Raw genomic sequence first — 14,362 nt, 5'->3', positions numbered from 1 at the left:
ATCTCCCCTTCAAGACTTGTGAAATGTATTTTCGATCCTCCATGTGACGATTGAGGATAAAACAATTTTAAAAAAAGAAACGTGTATATCCGTTAACTTGTGAATATTCAAAAAATGGGAAAGAAAAATAAGAAAGATAAGAAAGGGAAGGGGATAGAGAAAACCATTGCTAAAACAGAGAAGAAAGCCGAGAAAAAGGCAATGAAGGAATTGGCAGAGAAAGGAGAGGTATACTTGTCACCTCCTAATTTCGATGCTGTATTTTCCAAGACGAAAACTTTACTATCTATAAGCCATTTGGTTCTTATTATACAGTAATTTATGATACAATCATATATTTTTAAAATAAAATAAATGCCATCTCTTCCTTTCGATAATATCATATCATCAATGAAATAAAGCTCTTGTGTACACTTATGCTATGGAATAATCAATGGGTCTCAACATTCCAAACCATGGGTTGTTTGTTTGTTTTTGTCGTTGGATGGGGTGTTTTTTAAAAAAAAAACTATCCATAAAAATGAGATGCAGATGTCATTTTTAAAAAAAATTATGTCCAATCTGAAAATTATAAACTATCTGCCCCCACTGTATATCAATATTTACACTAAGTGAGCATGCACTAAAATTTGCCCCTGCATCTGTTCTTTTCCACATGGACTTGGTGTTAGTGGCACATACTTTGGATATTGGTGTGACAAGGCGAGGAAGAGCTAGCACAAGTATTTTACAAATACTTTAGTTACAAATAATTTATTTTATCAAAGTGATTTAAAATTTTGAAAATGAAAAGAAAAAGAAACACTGATCTTAATCAAAAAGACTGAATAATTCCAAGGAGAATCAACTGTGTACTTTAAATTAATGAAGTAGAATCATAAAGTTTATGATCTTTGCACAACTGTGATTTAAGTCAACTGTCCATCACAAAAACTGAGTTCTATCATGACAAGTTTTCACCAGCAGTGACCATTTCTCTGTGTGTGTATGTGTGTGATTTGGAATTTTAATGTAGCTTTAACAATTTTGCAGTCATATCACTATGATGCCTGCAGTGTGGCAGTTTATAGTTATGTCTAGCACAGGGGCATCATGCAGCAGACATGTAGCATGATGTTCCACCCAGTCACATTATCCTGACACCAGGCCAACCAGTCCTAACATTAAACTCTTAATGCTGTGTGCCTAGAGAGGCAGTTGTTGGTACCATTTTTATAAGTCTTTGGTATGACTGGGTTTGAACCCTGACCTCCTGCACCCAAGGTGGACGATCCAACCACTAGGCCACCAGAGCAGTTGACCATTCCTCCTTACTCTGTTATTCAACCTGGAATCATGGGATTTTTTAAATAAATATTTGATAAAAATCTATTCAAAATCTGACAAAGTGGTGGAACATGCCTCCTGTTCTGTAGCAGCCATGAATAAGTTTAAATTTTACTGGGTAATGAAGAATTGTTTTACTTGCTTAAAACTGAATATGAAGGTAAGGATTTTTTTTTTACATGCTTGTTAAATATCATGAAAATTTTATTCTGAATCCTATTTATGTGACTATATAGCAACTTTTTTTCCCCCACAGTTCTGAAGCATATTTATATGACCATACAGCAACATTTCTAATTAGTATGAAATCAGAATTTATTCAAGTGCATCACATGTGAGTAATATTGACCTGAATTGTTGGTTTCAGTACTGGCCAGCTTCCAGTGCCATTTACTTAGAACAAGTGTGGCTATGATATTTGGATGCTTACAAGCCATAATATATCAACAAGTGTGGCTATGATATTTGGATGCTTACAAACCATAATATATCAACAAGTGTGGCTATGATATTTGGATGCTTACAAGCCATAATATATCAACAGGTGTGGCTATGATATTTGGATGCTTACAAGCCATAATATATCAACAGGTGTGGCTATGATATTTGGATGCTTACAAGCCATAATATATCAACAGATGTGGCTATGAAACGTAGGTATTTTTGTGCCCAATATATAAAAAATTAAAAAAGAAAAGTAGTACAATCATTTATGTCATTATTGTATCTTTTGCAGGAAGATATAGAGAAGCTTTTAGCAGAATTTCAAGAAAGTGACAGGAAGAAGACAGAGATAATAGAGGAAAAGTGCCCACCACCATCACCAAGGTTGGCTTTTTGGTGCCATTTGTTGCAAAATTTAATCTTATTTAATACATATGATATTTAATCTAGGCAGTGGCATACTGCATAATAGACTTCCAACACATAGATACTATAATGTATAATAGACTTCCAGCTCATAGAGCTGCAAAATAATGCACAGTGATTATGAAGCCTGATTATCTTCCCGGTCAGAAATGTTGCTGAATTCTAAGATATGGAGAAATCAGAACTTAGGAGTTTTACCAGACTTTGGGTATCAAGGATGGTTAAATCAGTGATCAGTACATTAGTATGCATGCAGAGCTTACCATGATGTAAAAGGCATGCACCCAGAACTTTTATCAAATAATGTACTGATCAGAGTTTACATTAATTTGTTGTGTTTGATTTGAAGATAACGTAATAAACTCAGATGTGTGTATGCTTATGCCTCATCAGTATGGTTGTAAACTTAGCAGCAGTCTATGTGAATACTCAACAACAGCCTAAGTGTATGCACAATGGTCTTAGTGTATGCTCAACAGAAGCCTGAGTGTGTGCTCAGCAGTGTGGGTATATGCTCAGCAGTCTGAGTGAATGCTTAATATAAGCCTGGATGTATGATTAGCAGTCTGAATGTATGCTCAACACAATTCAGGGTGTATGATCAGCAGTCTGAATGTATACTCAACACAATCCAGGGTGTATGATCAGCAGTCTGAATGTATACTCAACACAATCCAAGATGTATGATCAGCAGTCTGAATGTATGCTCAACACAATCCAGGGTGTATGATCAGCAGTCTGGGTGTACACTCAGTAAGAGCCTGTGTGTATGATCAGCAGTCTTTGTGTATGCTCAGCAGAAGCCTGGGTGTCTCAGGAGGCTGGATTTATGCTCAACATCAATCTATGTTGATGCTAATATCATTCTGGGTCTATATTTGACTCATTGTAGTTGGATATGCATGGGTAAACATGTTATATACCATCTCTTTTGCTGTAGGAACGAAGAAATAAACTTTGATAAAAAAGCAGAAAGAAGTGGAGATAGAATGAAAAGGGTCTGTGATGATTCATTTAAGCTACACTTTGCATGGATTTCATCATATTCAGGTGTCTGTGTTGTCTTTTGTGCTGAGTATCACTTATGTTTTTACACGGAGCTTCAACATTTTGCTAAATCTTACTGACTTATGTACATTTTTACACTGAGTAGTACATGTATTTATTTATACAATATGATTCAGGTGCAATATGACACTGACTGCTCACCCAGACAAAGAGGAACTAATTATGTTTGGAGGAGAATACTTCACTGGTAAAAAGGTAATCTTCTCTAAATGAAGTCTACGAGTTTGTTTTTGCAGTCACCGGCTTTCTAAACATTTAAAGAGTCAGCAAATTTTGATTGTTGCATCAATTCACATATACATCAGGTTCTCTTTTTTTAAAATTAGTCCTCCATCATGCAGCATCATCAATTTGATATCTAAACCATTTCATATTTTTTTATATTTAATGATGCCACACATAGTTTTAAAGAAAAAAAAATATTAAAATCAGTTAAATGTTATAGTTTGACATCATTGAGGGTGTGTTACATAATTCTGCTGCAGTAAATAAATTAAAGTGTAACACTAAATAGAGCTGTTTTTAGGTCCATGCACTTGGAACATAAAACCTCATTTTATGGCTCAAGATAATTTAATGCATTTTACAACCATGTGAGAAGCAAGTAGATGGCAATATCTCCAAGTTATAAGCCAGGGCTACATCTGTTGCAGTAGGGATGGGCCTGAGGGACAATGTGTCCAAGTTATAACCCAGGGCTATGTCCAGTACTATAGGGATGGACCTGAGGGACAATGTCTGTTGTATTTCTACATTTTTAACTTATGCCTAGTAAATATAATTTACAACCAGGGATCTAAGTTCCCAGTAGTAAGAATGATCCCTAGGGTCAACGTCAGTTGTATGTACAAATTTGTCTGATCATGTCTAGTTAGTTTGTATATCGTTTGAAAGCAGAGCTCCCAATAGTTTATATGTTAGGACCTAGGGGCTAAGGTTTTGAGGATAGGGTAAGACCCTGGGGACATAAACCATCCAATATGTGTTGATACATGGGCCATTGCTACAGATATTGATTGCAAGGCATGTAAGGTACAGAATTCGAGGGTTAATTGAATTTATGTAAAAATCACCACCAATTGGGGCCCCGAGTGGCCGAGTGGTCTAAAGCGCTCTTCGTTACGGATCACTGCCATCTCACCTCTGTCTGCGGCGGTTCGAGTCTAAGATTCAGCCAATGTGGGCATGTGAGAAAGCTTGCCAGTAGCTTCTCGTGGGTCGGTGGTTCTTTCCGCGGTTTTTTGGGTTCTTCCTCCACCATTAATACTGGCCGCCATGTATAGCCTATCGTGTGCTGAAAAATGGCGTTAAACCCCACAACAACAACAACAACAACAACACCACCAATTGCATGATGAAAATTCCAAAAGTGTTGACACAGTCTATGCTCATAAAGCTATCACTGACCCAAGTTTCATAAATGTTAGCACAGTCTGTGCTAATAGAGGTATCACTGACCCAAGTTAATAAATGTTGGCACAGTCTGTGCTGATAAAGGTAATATGTCTAGTTCAAATTGTGATGGTGGAGTTCAAGGACATTACATGTACGTAATGTACATCCATACACATGGACTGTATCATAATATATCCCCCCTCCCATTTCTTTAAAGTGCAAGGATGATAAGAAACATAAAATTGAATTTCCAACATTAACTGTGCCATATTTAATAGGTTTTTATTTGTATTATAAGTAGAATTTTTTTAATAGTGTTTCATTCATATGAAATATTTGTGCTTTGTTGATTCGTTCTAATTCTTTGCTTGCATATTCTCTCAAAAAAAAGAAATTATTTAACTTCTTTCATCCATTTCATATTATTATTAGAACATTTTTGTAAGATCCTTTGGTGGTGCCAATTTAAATTTTGTTCTGAGAATGGTATCTCAAGCACAATTCTTTATATCACAAAATTTTAGAAAAGCATAATTCTTTTCATAAATTTATAAAATACCAGTTCAGCTAACTTTACTGCTTGAAGATCATAACATTTCTACTTTTCTAAAATCAGTCCTTACTGTGCAGCCCCAACTGACATGATCATTACATTCTGATCTCACCAATATGACATCGCTTTTTAGCTAGGTGTATCATAGTGATATGAACTCTGGGAAGGATTAAATGCAACATGACTTGGATGTGACTTCGTTCTCTTATTAAATAGGGACAACAAAAAATATTTATTCAGTTTTACTAATCACAATAACAGCCCTTTTGAGAAAAAAAAATGATAAAAGTTAGTATAAGGTATATGGGATCTTGGAAAATATGTACCCATTTACATCCTGCCTTAATTGAGCCAGGCAGAGTTGCAGTTACATAAATACAGTTTTGCACTGCAGCTGGTTCCCTTAGAACCTGACCAACAACCTTGTCCATGAGTGTGCTGAGTGAGTCGATTAGACAGTTTGGAATTGACTAGCTTTTCCATTGCTTCTCTCTCTTCCTCAAATGCTAATGTGAGGCTTTACTCTGTAGCCTTGGTATCTAACTTCCTGTGGCTAGGTCCTGTAATCTGATGACTCCCAAGACATGCTAAAAGATCTGTTTTGCGAAGCCATGACATCCTATTTTTGCTGGTAGATTCCAGGTCTTCCTTCCAGCCTGCTGGCACTCAGAGCCATGAATGAGTGGCTTATACTTATAAAATGGTATGATTTACAACTACAACACACTGCTCCCCCTTCTTTTGAAGTTTTGTTGAAAAGATGATTTCCTGTTAGAAGGGATGACCAGAGTGGACAAAGTGGACGAAAAAGTACAAATTGACCAAAGTGCAAGATGTTGTGAAAGTTAAATTCATCACAATAAACTTTGTCAGACAGTTTTTACTACATATTGCTGTTGATTAATCAGAGGAGTAGAAAGAAGGAATAAACAATAACAGACAAAGGAACTATAAATAGATTAAATGTTGGACTAATCACTTAATAAGGAATATAATAAACATTAATAGAGGGCTTTTAACAGTTATAGAGGGTATTAGACATATTTCATTTGGCTTTCTTTAACTCAGATACATACATTTATATTTTGATACAAGAATACAGACTGGCTGTGTGTATTTATTTTTTATACATAATTATTCATGCCACAGAAATACAGAATGCCTATGTGCACTTATTTTTCATACATACGTATTCATGTCACAGAAATACAGAATGCCTATGTGCACTTATTTTCACACATATGTATTCATGTCACAGAAATACAGAATGCCTATGTGCACTTATTTTCATACATACGTATTCATGTCACAGAAATACAGAATGCCTATGTGCACTTATTTTCATACATATGTATTCATGTCACAGAAATACAGACTGCCTATGTGCACTTATTTTCATACATATGTATTCATGCCATAGAAATACAGAATGTCCAAGTGCACTTATTTTCATACATATGTATTCATGTCACAGAAATACAGAATGCCTATGTACACTTATTTTCATACATATGTATTCATGTCACAGAAATACAGACTGCCTATGTGCACTTATTTTTCATACATACGTATTCATGTCATGGAAATACAGACTGCCTATGTGCACTTATTTTCCATGCATATGTATTCATGTCATGGAAATACAGACTGCCTATGTGCACTTATTTTTCATGCATATGTATTCATGTCACAGAAATACAGAATTTCCATGTGCATTTATTTTTCATGCATACATATTCATGCCAGAGAAATACAAAATGTCCCTGTGCACTTATTTTTCATGCATACATATTCATGCCATAGAAATACAGAATGTCCATGTGCACTTATTTTTCATACATATGTATACATGTCACAGAAATACAGAATGTCCATGTGCACTTATTTTTCATACATACGTATTCATGTCACAGAAATACAGAATGCCTATGTGCACTTATTTTTCATACATATGTATTCATGCCATAGAAATACAGAATGTCCATGTGCACTTATTTTTCAAACATATGTATACATGCCATAGAAATACAGAATGCCTATGTGCACTTATTTTTCATACATACGTATTCATGCCATAGAAATACAGAATGTCCATATGTACTTATTTTTCATACATATGTATTCATGCCATAGAAATACAGAATGTCCATGTGCACTTATTGTTCATACATGCGTATTCATGCCACAGAAATACAGAATTTCCATGTGCATTTATTTTTCTTACATACGTATTCATGCCATAGAAATACAGAATGTCCATGTGCACTTATTTTTCATCCATACATATTCATGCCATAGAAATACAGAATGTCCATGTGCATTTATTTTTCATACATACGTATTCATGCCACAGAAATACAGAATTTCCATGTGCATTTATTTTTCATACATACATATTCATTCCATAGAAATACAGACTGCCTATGTGCACTTATTTTTCATACATACGTATTCATGCCATAGAAATACAGAATGTCCATGTGCACTTATTTTTCATGCATTCGTATTCATGCCATAGAAATACAGAATATCCATGTGTACTTGTTTTTCATACATATGTATTCATGTCACAGAAATACAGAATGTCCATGTGTACTTATTTTTCATACATATGTATACATGCCATAGAAATACAGAATGTCCATGTGCACTTATTTTTCATGCATTCGTATTCATGCCATAGAAATACAGAATGTCCATGTGCACTTATTTTTCATACATATGTATACATGCCATAGAAATACAGAATGTCCATGTGTACTTATTTTTCATACATATGTATTCATGCCACAGAAATACAGAATGTCCATGTGTACTTATTTTTCATACATACATATTCATGCCACAGAAATACAGAATGTCCATGTGTACTTGTTTTTCATACATATGTATTCATGTCACAGAAATACAGAATGTCCATGTGTACTTATTTTTCATACATATGTATTCATATATATTCAAGCGCCCCAATCCTCCAAAATGCCCCATACGGCCTGCGTCTCTTACTGCCTCTGTCAACTAAAATCCAGCTCCTGGCCTTCACGAGTGGCTTAGATTTGAAGCCCGGCAGACCATGTTTTCTACTAACAGGAGAAGGGGTGAAGGCGGCCCACTGGCGCCTTAAAACCAGTTGCTTCGGGTAGATGGGACTCATAAACCTTGGATGGTAGCTCATCTAGGAGAAGGAAAACTCCGATTCCAAACCTCTGCTGCCTTGTGGCTATACCCACTCATGGGAAAGGCTAAGGGAGTAAACCCCGACAGAAAATCCAGAGATGGAGTCCCTAAGGCGGTATGACATTGACTTCAACGTCATTCCGGCAACTCCTGCGACGCCGTTGGTGCCAAGCTGTATCGGCATTCGTCGTTCCCTTGGGCACACCAGCTGCGTGGAGAGGGGGGATCTGCTGCATGGGCAACAGCTGATTCTCCATACCACCCTGCCCAGGCTTCATAGCTCCACTGGAGAGGACACTCCAGCGTCGTCATACGGCGTCGGCACAACACGAGAAGTAGCAGTTTACCGGTTCTAAGTCAAAGCTCGATTGGTGTAGAGCTTGGCGCCAGGGGTTACTTCTAACAGTGGGAGAGATCATCAGGTCTCACTGGACAGCTACCGCCCGCCTCAAGCTGGGCAGCCCCCAGTCAGTAAGGTGCTGCCCGCCATGGCCTGCCTGCTTCACTGGGTGCGTGGAGCTTAGAGAACCATCTCGACAAGTGGGCCACAAAACTCTGCACCAGGAAAGACTAAAAGAAGAAACAAAAAGACTCCAACTCTTCGTTTTGCAACCTGGAACATCAGGACCATGTGTCCTGGATTGACCACTGACCTACAGCAGATCGACGATGCACGGAAGACTGCCGTCATTGACAGAGAACTCTCCCGACTGAACATCGACATTGCCTGCCTCCAGGAGACCCGACTGGCTGACAGCGGCACCATCAGGGAAGCCAATTACACATTCTTTTGGCAGGGGAAGCCCTTGGATGAACCTAGGCAGCATGGTGTAGGCTTTGCCGTCAAGAACACGCTAATCACCTTCATTGAACCTCCATCATCAGGTACTGAGAGAATCCTTGCCCTCCGGCTGTCAACATCCTTAGGCCCGGTCAACATCTTCAGTGTGTACGCCCCAACCCTCAACTCCACCTGCTAGGAGAAAGACAAGTTTTATGAGGCTCTGGATCAGGCAATATCCAGTATCCCCAACAATGAAAGCCTTTACTTACTAGGAGACTTCAATGCTAGAGTGGGAGCTGACCATGAGGCCTGGTCCACCTGTCTCGGCTTTTACGGAAGGGGCAAGATCAACGAGAATGGTCAGCGACTGCTGGAGATGTGCTGCTCCCACAGCCTATGTGTGACAAACACTTTCTTCAAATGCAAGGAGATCCACCAGGTGTCATGGAGACACCCACGTTCACGCCACTGGCACCAGCTAGACCTCGTCATCACCAGGCGTGCAGAACTGGCCAGTGTCCTCCTTACCCGCAGCTACCACAGTGCCGATTGTGACACGGACCATTCCCTCGTGGCCAGCAAGGTGCGAATATTACCCAAGAAGCTGCACCACGCCAAGAAGAAGGGTCACCCATGTATCAACACCTGCTGTGCAAGCAACCCAGAGAAAACACAGCAGTTCATCAGCAAACTGAAGGAAGCCCTCACCAAAGTGACACCTGATGACACCATTGATTCCAAGTGGTCCCATATCCGTGACTCTGTGTACAATTCAGCCATCACAGCTTATGGGAAGAGGGAGCGAAAGAATGTCGACTGGTATGAGGCAAACTGGGAGGAGATGGAGCCCGTGACTGAGGCAAAGAGGAAAGCCCTCCTGGCATACAAGGCTGCACCTAGCCCCAGAACACTACAAGCCCTCAGGGTTGCAAGGAATAACGCCCAGAAGACCGCCCGCCGCTGTGCCAACACCTACTGGCTGAACCTTTGCAACAGTATACAGACAGCTGCTGACACCGGGGATACAAGAGGAATGTATGAGGGTATCAAAAAGGCGACAGGCCCCCCCAGCTACAAGACCGCCCCCCTCAAGTCCAAGACGGGCGAAGTCATCACAGACCAGGGGAAACAACTGCAGTGATGGGTTGAGCACTATCTCGAGCTATATGCAACCCAAAACAATATCACTGGAACTGCCCTGGACGCCATTCCAGACCTGCCTGTCATGGAGGAGCTAGACACACAGCCCACCCTGGAAGAGCTCGGAAAAGCCATCGATTGCCTTGCCTGTGGGAAGGCTCCTGGAAGTAACGGCATTCCGCCTGAAGTCCTCAAGAGCGGAAAACCAGCACTGCTCCAGACCCTACACACACTCCTCTGCCTTTGCTGGGAACAGGGATACATCCCACAGGACATGCGTGACGCCAACATCGTCACTTTGTACAAAAACAAAGGAGACCATAGCGACTGCAACAACTATCGGGGCATCTCCCTCCTCAGCATCGTCGGAAAGGCCTTTGCCCGTGTTGCCTTGGCACGCTTGCAGATCCTAGCCTCCCGCGTTTACCCAGAATCCCAGTGTGGATTTCGAGCCGGCAGGTCAACTGTAGACATGATCTTCTCACTACGTCAGCTGCAGGAGAAGTGTCGCGAGCAGCAGATGCCCCTCTACATTGCCTTCATAGACCTGACCAAGGCGTTTGACATGGTTAGTCAGAGTGGACTCTTCAGACTCCTGCAGAAGATCGGCTGCCCCCCACGTCTGCTTGCTGTCATTATGTCGTTCCACGAGAACATGCACAGCACAGTGTGCTTCAATGGTGCAACATCTGAAGCATTCCCAGTCGTTAGCGGAGTCAAACAAGGCTGTGTCCTTGCACCGATGCTCTTTGCCATCTTCTTCTCCATGCTTCTCCAGTACGCATTCAAGGACTGCAGCGAGGGAGTGTACATCCATACCAGGGCTGACGGCAAGCTGTTCAACATCGCCCGTCTCCGTGCTAAGACTAAAGTCACAGAGGTACTCATCCGTGAATTGCTCTTTGCCGATGATGCAGCCTTGACATCACACACGGAAGATGGACTTCAGCAGCTGGTATGCTGCCTCTCCCATGCATGTAAGGAATTTGGACTGACCATCAGTTTGAAGAAAACAAATGTCATGGCACAGGACACAGACTCCCCTCCCTCTGTCTCCATCGATGGGTACAATTTGGAAGTTGTCGAGAACTTCACATACCTCGGGTCTAACATCTCCAGCTCACTCTCCATTGATTCTGAGGTGGGCGGCAGGATTGCCAAGGCAGCAGCAGTGATGGCCAGACTTAACCAGAGGGTCTGGAACAACCCCAACCTCACAGAGAAGACCAAACTGCGTGTCTACCAAGCGTGCGTACTCAGCTCACTTCTCTACAGCAGCGAAACATGGACCACCTATGCAAGACACGAGAGGAAACTCAACAGCTTCCACCTGAGATGTCTGCGGCGCATTCTGCACATCCAGTGGCAGGACAAAGTACCCAACACAGAGGTTCTAGAACGCGCCAACATGAACAGCATGTTCTCCATACTCAGCGAGAGGCGCCTTCGCTGGCTCGGCCATGTCAAGAGAATGGACCCAGGTCGCATTCCCAAGGACCTGTTATATGGGGAGTTAGCAGAAGGTGCACGACCAACTGGACGACCACATCTGCGCTACAAAGATGTTTGCAAGAAGGATATGAAGACAGCAAACATCAATGTCAACAACTGGGAGAGCTGTGCAAACAACCGTTCCAGCTGGCGTCTAGCTGTCAGGCAGGGAGTTCAAAACGCAGAGGAAAAGAGAAGAATAAAGCAAGCTGAAAAGAGAGCTAAAAAGAAGGATAAGCAAAAGCGTACTTTGGAGCTATGCCATCGTCTCTCGTAGACGGACGGATGCCAAGAGATGTATTCATGCCATAGAAATACAGAATGTCCATGTGCACTTATTTTTCATACATACGTATTCATGCCATAGAAATACAGAATGTCCATGTGCACTTATTTTTCATACATACGTATTCATGTCACAGAAATACAGAATGTCCATGTGTACTTATTTTTCATGCATATGTATTCATGCCATAGAAATACAGAATGTCCATGTGTACTTATTTTTCATACATATGTATTCATGCCATAGAAATACAGAATGTCCATGTGCACTTATTTTTCATACATATGTATACATGCCACAGAAATACAGAATGTCCATGTGTACTTATTTTTCATACATATGTATACATGCCATAGAAATACAGAATGTCCATGTGCACTTATTTTTCATACATATGTATTCATGCCACAGAAATACAGAATGTCCATGTGCACTTATTTTTCATACATATGTATACATGCCATAGAAATACAGAATGTCCATTTGTACTTATTTTTCATACATATGTATTCATGCCATAGAAATACAGAATGTCCATGTGCACTTATTTTTCATGCATATGTATTCATGCCACAGAAATACAGAATGTCCATGTGTACTTATTTTTCATACATATGTATTCATGCCACAGAAATACAGAATGTCCATGTGTACTTATTTTTCATACATACATATTCATGCCATAGAAATACAGAATGTCCATGTGCACTTATTTTTCATACATACGTATTCATGTCACAGAAATACAGAATGTCCATGTGCACTTATTTTTCATACATATGTATTCATGCCACAGAAATACAGAATGTCCATGTGCACTTATTTTTCATACATATGTATTCATGTCACAGAAATACAGAATGTCCATGTGTACTTATTTTTCATACATATGTATACATGCCATAGAAATACAGAATGTCCATGTGTACTTATTTTTCATACATATGTATACATGCCATAGAAATACAGAATGTCCATGTGTACTTATTTTTCATACATATGTATTCATGTCACAGAAATACAGAATGCCTATGTGCACTTATTTTCATACATATGTATTCATGTCACAGAAATACAGAATGTCCATGTGTACTTATTTTTCATACATACATATTCATGCCACAGAAATACAGAATGTCCATGTGTACTTATTTTCATACATACGTATTCGTGCCACAGAAATACAGAATGTCCATGTGTACTTATTTTTCATACATACGTATTCGTGCCACAGACATACAGACTGTCTGTGTCACTTTAAAGATGCTCATTAAGAATTTGTTAAGACATTCTTTCCTAGATTGTTTCCAATAGATTGTTGTTTGCTGTTCATGTGTGGTATATGAGATGTATTTAAAAAAGCTGGCATCCACCATCTGATGCGATTTTGACTTGTGAGCATTTTGTGTTAACACAATTTCACATGAATTTTTCTTAATTTAATTTTTATGCAGACAAAAAAATATACAGTAATTAAATTGTCTACAACAAAAATGGATTTGTCAACAGCTAAAATGAATGGTATTAACATTAAATGAATGACATATTTTTCAAGTTATGTGATTTTGAGTTCCACAAACACTGTTGGGAACAACTTTTGTGTAGGTCAGGGGTTAGCTATATGTTTGCACACAGTACTGGGTACGTTCGTGTTGAAGATTTAGGAAAAAATGTAAAGTTAGCAGCGAATCACAGTAAATTTCATTGTAAGTCATCTTCCGCTATAGAAGTATTTGTATGTTGAATTCTTGTTTCCAATAGTTTTTGTAATTCTGACCTTACTGTGTTTAGTTCTTATTACTTTCAGGACTTAGGGAATTGTGTAGTCAAAGGTTCTCACCTTTACAGATCACTCACATATCACCATAGTCTGGGTTTGAGTCCTAGCTTGACCAGCGAGAATTTTGAAGATCTGAGATGAATTTATATAGGTACCCTAAATCTGTACACAAAAAACACATTTGCAATTGTATCTACTACAGTTTAAGCCAGATGGTTCGGAACCAAACCAAACAAAGCCATTTTGTCAAGTAATCCCCATCTTCATATCAATAATGTTTTTACAGTGACTATTGAAGGTCTTCCAAAATGATCAACACACCTGGAAATTATTTAAGTATAGTGACTTGAAATTTCTGTCAGAATTATGAAGCTTTATATGTGTGAAGACCTAGTAGGACTGCCTTGGCTGTTTCTGCAAAACAAAAATATGCCTCGTATGTATGTTGCTGTAGTAATTTGCAGAAATATCATACATTGTGTTTGACAAAAA

General features: G+C 39.4%; 1 protein-coding gene across 1 annotated transcript in view; it reads left to right on the top strand.

Moving 5' to 3' along the window:
* The window catches only part of LOC149782924 (kelch domain-containing protein 4-like), an 80,312-nt gene continuing 65,950 nt past the window's right edge, over window positions 1-14,362 (top strand). The window contains exons 1-3 of the mRNA XM_089934479.1: window positions 1-228; window positions 2,063-2,154; window positions 3,381-3,459. Of these exons, the coding sequence (XP_089790605.1) occupies window positions 115-228; window positions 2,063-2,154; window positions 3,381-3,459 (285 nt within the window). The 5' untranslated portion in view covers window positions 1-114. The remainder of the gene's footprint in view (window positions 229-2,062; window positions 2,155-3,380; window positions 3,460-14,362) is intronic.

The sequence above is a fragment of the Sinohyriopsis cumingii genome, chromosome 15, assembly GCF_028554795.1.
Source record: "Sinohyriopsis cumingii isolate HCF-2022 chromosome 15, ASM2855479v2, whole genome shotgun sequence".
Classification (NCBI taxonomy): domain Eukaryota; kingdom Metazoa; phylum Mollusca; class Bivalvia; order Unionida; family Unionidae; genus Sinohyriopsis; species Sinohyriopsis cumingii.
This window is presented reverse-complemented; position numbering and strand designations above follow the sequence as displayed.